Source organism: Cannabis sativa, chromosome 1 (assembly GCF_029168945.1).
Source record: "Cannabis sativa cultivar Pink pepper isolate KNU-18-1 chromosome 1, ASM2916894v1, whole genome shotgun sequence".
In the NCBI taxonomy this organism is placed as follows: domain Eukaryota; kingdom Viridiplantae; phylum Streptophyta; class Magnoliopsida; order Rosales; family Cannabaceae; genus Cannabis; species Cannabis sativa.
In genome coordinates this window covers 66765529-66774304 of record NC_083601.1, presented here as the reverse complement: position 1 = coordinate 66774304, position 8776 = coordinate 66765529, and the positions used below count along the sequence as shown (strand labels likewise).

General features: G+C 32.9%; 1 protein-coding gene across 1 annotated transcript; it reads left to right on the top strand.

Annotated features, from left to right (window-relative positions):
- Positions 1 to 904: 904 nt before the first annotated feature.
- On the top strand, positions 905 to 8065 carry LOC115705509 (dolichyl-diphosphooligosaccharide--protein glycosyltransferase subunit STT3A). Its single transcript, XM_030632852.2, has 23 exons — positions 905 to 1121; positions 1541 to 1603; positions 1852 to 1907; positions 2006 to 2077; positions 2338 to 2443; positions 2534 to 2584; positions 3194 to 3289; positions 3515 to 3574; positions 3694 to 3807; positions 4432 to 4518; positions 4581 to 4684; positions 4775 to 4870; positions 5248 to 5368; positions 5484 to 5564; positions 5647 to 5778; positions 5881 to 6120; positions 6237 to 6380; positions 6583 to 6769; positions 6850 to 6947; positions 7092 to 7171; positions 7280 to 7367; positions 7604 to 7690; positions 7777 to 8065. Exons 1-23 carry the CDS (start codon positions 1005 to 1007, stop codon positions 7834 to 7836), a joined length of 2340 nt encoding a protein of 779 aa, XP_030488712.1. The 5' UTR covers positions 905 to 1004; the 3' UTR covers positions 7837 to 8065.
- Positions 8066 to 8776: the final 711 nt, after the last annotated feature.

Below are 8776 nucleotides of genomic sequence, written 5' to 3'. Positions count from 1 at the left end.
AAATTTGACGATCACCATCCAGAGTCATTTTAGACATTAGATCATCATCAATGGTCTAAATTATTGCAAAATAATTATCTAATATTTTTTGTATTATTTTATTAATATTTTAATAAATCTCATCGCCTATAAAAAAGAGCTCTAATATATACATATATATATTTTTTTCATATTTAGAAAAGTTCCTACAAGATTAGATCTAGAAATTTGAGCTCTTATTTTAGCCAATTCTATTGTAATTTTTGTGAAGAATAAAAACTCGCAGTAGATGTAGCTCAATTACCGTTAGAATACGGGAGTGAACTATTTATAAATCTTGTGTTTTTCTCTTATTAATTACTAAACTCATATTTTATCTTGTCAATATAATGAGTGAGTATTAATCTTGTGTTACTAAATATCAATAAATTGACCAACCGAATATTATTATCTTGTTATCCTATTTTGTAATGAAATTATCCTATGGTAATCATTTTTAAAGAAATTATCATTTTTCCTAAAATTTTATTTTGTGGTGCGCTTTCCATTGTCTTAATCTCATTACACTATCATTTCAAAAAGGAAAAAAAAATCTCATTACACTATTATTTTTTTTAAAAAAATAACATAATAAATATTCATTTTTAAAAAAAATAAATAATAAATACTATTTTTTTTAACAAATCTCATTACAATATTGTAGAAAGAGAATAAATAATAAAATTATAATATCACAAGGCATATAAGATGATGCCACGTGGAAGACAACGTAGTCCTCAGCCAATCGCAGCGCATAATCACATATAGCATACGAAGTTGCCACGTGGACATAAAAGGACAATTGTGTCATTCCACATGTCGTGCGAGACCCATTTCTGTAATTTGGCTAATTACAAGGGTAGTTTGGTAGTTCTCAAACTACTACAAGTCTCCTCCTCGTTTACTCGTACCCTGCAAAACCCCTTCACTCTCTTTCTCCCTCTACTCTTCCAAAGACGTAACTCAGAGCTCTATTTTGGCCGTCAATGGCGGCCTCGGAGACCTCCTCGGGGATTGTTTTAAGGAACGCTTTCGGAAATGTCTTCTCTGTCTTCATCCTCATCTTGATCGGTGTCCTGGCATTCTCGATCCGACTCTTCTCTGTAAGCTCTCCGATCTTGAAGCTTTCCTATAATTTGATAGATCTAATGGCTAAATACTCATAAAATTCAATTCACTTCCGCTTGGCCTCCAAGAAAATGGAATATAATGAATGAAAGTTGTATTCTGAGTCATACATAATCTAATGTATGTATCGCATATCTTGACATTTGGAGTTTTTGTTGAATATTTGTTGTCGAAATGGGGTATATTTATTAAAATTTGGCTTGAGGTTCTGTTTTATCATAACTGTTTCTGATAATTGTAGAGATTGAATATTTGTTTTATTATCATTTTCTTTTGGATATTTGTATCTCCTGAGCAAAGCTGATGGTGCTTGAATATTCATTCAGTGAATCTGAGCTTAACTTTTGTGAACTATTCGTCCTAATGGTCACAATGCCTGGTGAATGATTTACAGGTCATTAAGTATGAGAGTGTAATTCACGAGTTCGATCCTTATTTCAATTACAGAGTCACACAGGTACGATTTCTTTACTTGAAAAGGAGATTCTTTCTTTGTATTGATGTTTTATTCCTAATAATTTATTTCTCTTTCAATTGGATTCGTACCATTGGTTTTGTTGTTGCTTTGCCTCAATTTCACTCTAAAACAGTGTTGTACACTGAAATTTCAATATTTTCTTTTGTGCTTCTCATTTGATCGATCTTGTTATGTCACAAATTTGTGAAACAATACGAAGTAAGTATCTGCTCATATGTTCGTTTCAGTTTCTGACAAAGAGTGGAATATATGAATTCTGGAACTGGTTTGATGATCGGACATGGTAATTTTTCTACTTGGTAATCTTTAGTTGAATTATTATGTCAAGTTCTTTTAGCTTTGCATTTTAACAGTCTTGATTTTTGTCACGAATTCTATAAGGTACCCTCTTGGGCGTGTGATTGGTGGAACTGTTTACCCAGGATTGACCTTGACAGCAGGATCTATATGGTGGTAGGTATTTAAGAACATATTGTTAGCAAATGCTACAGTTTTTTTCTCTCTTTTTTCATTTTTGCCAGCCGAAATAGGACGACTTGCTTTTGGACTTTTTTCTTTTTTGGAAATTGTTGCCTGATGAAACCCAAAATATAATGAAAAAGAATGACAAGGAAGCCATAAACACAAATACAAAAACAAAAGGAAGGTGTTTACATCTGTTCCCTAAGTCAGTGGATAGTGGATACTTATGTGTCTCTACCTACTAATTGCAGGTTTGTGAATTCATTAAACATTCCACTGACTGTTGAGACTGTTTGTGTATTTACTGCGCCCATATTTTCTGCTTTTGCTTCCTGGGCAACTTTTCTTCTCACTAAGGTTTGTTTTTCTTTCATCCTTCATTATTTTTTCAAAAATATTTAATAGTTCTCTGATTTGTAATGTTGCTCAATTTAACCTATTTTATAGGAAGTTAAAGGTACTGGTGCTGGACTGACTGCTGCAGCTCTTTTGGCAATGGTAAATTACATAGCGGGTATTTTTAACTCTTTTGTTTTATTTTTCCTTTCCATATTTTAATTAAGACAGAAGATGTGCAACATCGATCTTTTCTCATTCTCTTGGCAGTTCTTTGAAACTCTTACTGTTTTATTTTTAAGTAAATTTCTCTGACTTAAATTTGCTGTCAGTTTATTCTCATATATCTGCGTATTGTTTAGTTATTTATCCGTTAGTGTAGTATCAGTGTATCTCTAAATAAAACTCATAATGTTTTTGGAATATTTGCAACCCAACCCTACTACATGTATGTATATTGAGGAATTCATGGGCTTTGTTCGATTATTTTGTATGAGTTATTAGGCGCTGTAACATGGCTGTTCTTCTTTGGTCATTTCCAAAATTGTATGCTTGTCTGACAGATGGAGCTTCTAGTTTTGTATTACCTTTCTTTACTAGTACAAATGTCATACGATGTCTTTATGTCTTTATTGATACGAGTTGTATGACATTCTTTCACAAAATATATATCGCTGCATTCTGCTATAACATTAATAGTGTCGTTTACAAGATCCTAAAAATCTGTGCACATGACAATGCTATTTGCTTCTCTTCTTATTCTATTTCCAGGTTCCATCATACATATCACGTTCTGTAGCTGGAAGCTATGACAATGAAGCTGTGGCCATATTCGCTTTGATTATCACTTTCTATCTTTATATAAAGGTTGGTGATGACTCAAGTATATTTGGCATTTCTCATCTTTTTATTCTTTTGGCTGGGCGTGACCATTTTGTTGTTGGTGGTTTGTGTCTTTTATTCATTTAAAAATAGGCTTACTAAAAGAACAAAGTACTCCAGTTCAGTTAGTAGTTTGACTGCATACTTTCACTTTTATAATACATTACTAATTATATGTATTCTCCTTCTGTTTTCCTCTACTGTTTGCAGACATTGAATACAGGATCTCTCTTTTACGCTACATTAAACTCCATAGCATACTTTTACATGGTATGTATAATGTATAATGCATAATGTCTTGTGTGTTTTTGTTTTAGTTTCATTTTCCTTCTTTCTTTCTTATGCCCCATTATATTCATAGTTGATGGCATATTGTTAATTTTTTTCAGGTTTGCTCTTGGGGAGGCTACACCTTTATAATTAATCTTATTCCGATGCATGTTCTTCTTTGCATTGTGACTGGTCGCTACTCATCCCGGTTGTACATTGCTTATGCTCCTCTTGTAAGTATGTGCAACTTACAAGGCTTTTAAAGAATTGAAAATGAAATTAATTTGTAGTGTGAAATTGGAGAAAGCATGTTGTATGCTATGTTCTTGGATATAATATAGAAAATTAACAGCCAAAGGGAAGCCTTAATTTTAACAATTTTACACTTGAAAAACTTGTGTGACCAACATCTAATGAAAATTGAAATTTGGGCTTTAATATGCAGTACTTTGTCATAACCTTTCTTCCATTAACCTAGTTCGTAGGCTATACTCTAATTAACAAGAAGGCTATAGGCTAATAGCTTTATCGAAGATGTAGTTATTTTCTTGCAATTGGTTGAATGGCTTAGATCCATTGAAAGGTTAGCTTGCTTTTATAATTGTAACTGTGGTTCGAACTTTGTGCACGTTGTGAAGTATAATATGAGTAAATTGATTTAACTAGTTACCATGAAATTGGAAACAGATTAGGTAATAAGTTCTTTACAAGAATTCATTCTTGTGCTACTCCACCACTTTCCAATTTATAATATCACTGTAAAAGTAGGTATCTGGTTGGATGTTTCCACAATAAAGCCTACTTCTACTTCATTTGTGGAAGTCATGATTGCAACTAATCTTATTTTGTAATTGCAGGTTGTCTTGGGAACATTACTAGCTGCTTTGGTGCCTGTAGTTGGATTTAATGCCGTCATGACATCAGAACATTTTGCATCCTTCTTGGTAAGTATTTGTAGAATATACCTGAATTCTTATGAGCTTTGGCTAACAATTTTCTTCTACAGGTTTTCATTATTATCCATGTGGTGGCTCTTGTTTATTATATTAAAGGTCTTCTGTCTGCAAAAATGTTCAAAGTTGCTGTCACACTCATTCTGTCTCTTGGCCTGTAAGTTTCATTTACTCTCTCTTTAACATATTCTGGATGTTGCAAGTGTTTAAAAATGACCTTTATGCTTCTCTGTTCATTCTCTATCAGGGTACTCTGTTTTGCTGTAGTAGCTATACTTGTAGCTCTGGTAGCTTCTAGCCCAACAAAAGGATGGAGTGGAAGAAGTCTTAGTCTACTTGATCCGTAAAACTTCTCTACTCTTATCTCTTTCTTGTTTGCCAACCTTGATCTTTTTGAATGTGTTAAACATGTGGCCAACAGAAACTACGGGGTACTTAATGTTGATTAATTTGATTTCTCAGTTGTCGTAACCTGTGAGCTAGGCCTGATTAGGTTATGGCATTGGTTTTGTTTGGCCTTAAGTAACTGATACTGTTGTTCTGCTCCCTTCCTATAAAAATATATGGGTTTTTGTTGTGCCTTGCTGAGACATGATGTAATTGTTGTTTTATGTTCTATTATGATTTCACTTCCCAGATTTTAATTATTAAAAATATGAAGAAATCAGATTTCCTATGTCGCTTCATTAATGATGAATGCTAGTTTCTGCTTTTGTCCAGAACATACGCAAGCAAGTACATTCCAATTATTGCTAGTGTTAGTGAGCATCAACCACCAACTTGGCCTTCTTACTTTATGGATATTAATGTTTTAGCATTCTTGGTTCCTGCTGGGATTGTTGTAAGTTATTTTTTCAACACAAAATATATATATATATATATATATATAAATATATATTTCTGAATTTTTTTCTTAAAAATTTGTATCTGTCCCAATGACATCTATCTGTTGGTAGGCATGCTTCTCACCTCTATCTGATGCAAGCTCTTTTGTGATCCTCTATATAGTAACATCAGTTTACTTTTCTGGAGTCATGGTAAGAACAACGTTTTGACAGCCAATTCACCTTCTGGACACCGTTTTGTCAAAGCATGATTATCTGTTTGTGTAATGTACAGGTGCGCCTTATGCTAGTATTTGCCCCAGCAGCTTGCATCTTGTCTGGCATTGCTCTCTCTGAAGCTTTTGAAGTTTTTACACGATCAATAAAGTTCCAGTTGCCTGGATCATCAATGAAACCCCAAATTGATGTAATATATTTTCTATGTGCTGCTGGTTTAAATTATCCCAATGTAATACTTGGGAGCTAAAATTTCTATTTGTTTGGTCTGTTTGTTTCCTTCACAATTAAGGCAGCGGAGACGAGCTCTGTTAGTGTCATACCAGAGAACGATGTGGCAAAAACTGATAAAACTGAAGATACATTAAAGGAACGACCATCAAGAAAGAACAGGAAGAAAGATAAAGAATCTGTAGCTGCTGTGGAAAAGCCATCTATCAAGTCTAAAATTGAGAAGAGGCTTCTGGTTTTACCTTTTGAGGCATCTATCATAGCAATTTTCTTGCTTGTTTTGCTTGGTGCCTTCTATGTGGTAAAATTTCTTCTAATTCTAATTTCTTGATTGAATCACAGGCAATCATGGGATATAAATAAACAACAAATTTATCTTTGGGAGCTTTGAGTTTGAGTTAAACTATTTCCTTGTAGGTTCATTGTGTCTGGGCAGCAGCAGAAGCGTATTCAGCCCCATCCATTGTTCTAACATCTCATTCCCACGATGGTCTTCATGTTTTTGATGATTTTAGAGAGGCTTATGCATGGCTAAGCCACAACACTGAGGTGGATGATAAAGTGAGAACCTCCCCGTTTTGTTATTGCATTTTGTTCCCTGTTACTCAGTTTTCCTCTCTTATTGTGAATTTTTCCTACTTTTTGAACTTGAGGCCCATCGTCTCGCCTCTGATTGTACAATTAAATATTGCGCAGCTGAAATCGTGTCTTTACTGAACCAAAGAGTAACTGATGCCTTGTCTTTCTAAAACTTGTTTTGCAGGTTGCATCTTGGTGGGATTATGGGTACCAGACTACTGCAATGGCTAACCGCACCGTCATTGTTGACAATAATACCTGGAATAACACACATATTGCAACTGTTGGTACTGCCATGTCTTCTCCTGAAAAGGCAGCTTGGGAAATCTTTAACTCCTTGGATGTAAAATATGTTCTTGTGGTTTTTGGAGGTTGGCTTTCCTAGATCTATTCTGTGATTTTCCTAAACAAGAACTGGAACTTTGAGATGATACGTTGCTTTTCTCATTAGGTCTCGTTGGCTACCCCAGTGATGACATCAATAAGTTCCTGTGGATGGTTCGTATTGGTGGGGGTGTCTTCCCTCACATCAAGGAGCCTGATTATCTAGTAAGTTATTCAGTCAAACTGCTAAACCAGTAATTGGCTTTTTAAAATTTTTTCAAATAAGAAACTAGATTATATTGGAAGTTTGGATTTTATTTGAAATGCTAAGAGAATCTTGACAATATCTCATCTTGTTTCTGTCTAAAGAGAGATGGTCAGTATCGTATCGATTCTCAAGCAACTCCAACTATGCTAAATTCGCTCATGTACAAACTCTCGTATTACAGGTTCGTGTTTACTCGGAAGTTGGTCATTTCACTCATTTTTTTAGTCATTTTGTTCTTCCTTCTACATTAATATTGTGTTAATAATTATAAATCTGTTTTTTTCTACAGATTTGTGGAAACAGATGGTAAGGGCTTTGATAGAGTGAGGCGGACAGAGATTGGAAAGAAATATTTCAAACTTACCCATTTTGAAGAGGTAAGAAGACAGAATCAATCTCATAATATGAGCAGAAGTCATGAGTACATTAAACTCAAAGTCAACCTTTGGCATATTAGTTCTCCAATCTTGGATAACAATTAACTTTAATAATCTTCATTGCAAACCCTGGAAACATATTTAATAGAAAAAACAAAATTTCAAGTAATTTGTGATTGTTCTCCTTATATAGTACCTCCCCAAATCCAATGTTCTGATAATGCATTATAATGTAGGTCTTCACAACTCACCATTGGATGGTCCGGCTATACAAACTAAAACCTCCAAAGAACAGGATTCGAGGAAAAACTAAGAAGTCTAAAGTACGTATAATTTTTTCTTTTCGCCAACTTGCTTGCGCGTTTTGTTTTGGACATGTATTGATTCGATTTTCTCTTGAACATGACAGAAACTTACAGGTACAACTCCTAAAAGAAGCGGAGCTGGAAAGAAAAATCCTTGGCTATGAAAATTGAGTAGTCCTCAACGTAATTCGAAGTTCGGGTTACCTGTAATTCCTTACTTATAAACGAGAGAGCCTTTTAGAGAGATTGTGGAGGTGTAGTGGTTAATTTTTTACGATGATGCTAATTATAGACAACGATTTTGCAGGCTCAGTCACCTGGTTTTGTATCTTTTTTTGACTCATCGTTGGGTTAAAGAAAAAAGAAAGAAAAAAGAGAACCATTTTTGTTTTACTTTTCTTTTAATATATTAATTTAAAAGGCTCCAACTCCAATAAGTTTGAAAATGGTTTGATTAGCATAATTTTATAAAATTGTAAGCCATTAGAATGAAAATATGGAAAAAATATTCACCAGTACTAATTAAATTCAAAATTACTCGTGTGACGAACGTTCTTCACTATCAAGTACATGAAAGGTTTTTCATCTAAAAATTAATCCATCTGTAGGAGTATGACATTCTAAAATAATGTTCATCTATTTTATCTATTTGTAATAGACATAGGAAATTTAGTTTCATTTTAGAATTTTTTTTACAAAAATACCACATCATTTATATATTTTGAAAGTGTTGTACTCTTAAGCTATAAATAAAGTACAATATATTTTATATACTAAAAATTTAAAATAAAAATTAATTACTTCTAATTCTATTTGAACTGAGTGTGATTTAATTATTAAATTTTAAGTAATATTTTCATAAAATTAAGATAATTTAGTTTTATGTAGAAAATAATTTGTTTAGATTTAATTTTTTTATAGTAAAAAAATAATATTTATGGCGCAACTTTAAAAAAAAGTGTATATTTATTATTTTTAAGAGATTACAAATTAATTAAATTTTAAATGAATATATGTATGAAGTCAGTGTGATTTATTATTATCTTGAATATATATTATTTATATTTAATTTTGATTTTGTTTGAATTAAAAAATATAAAGTAC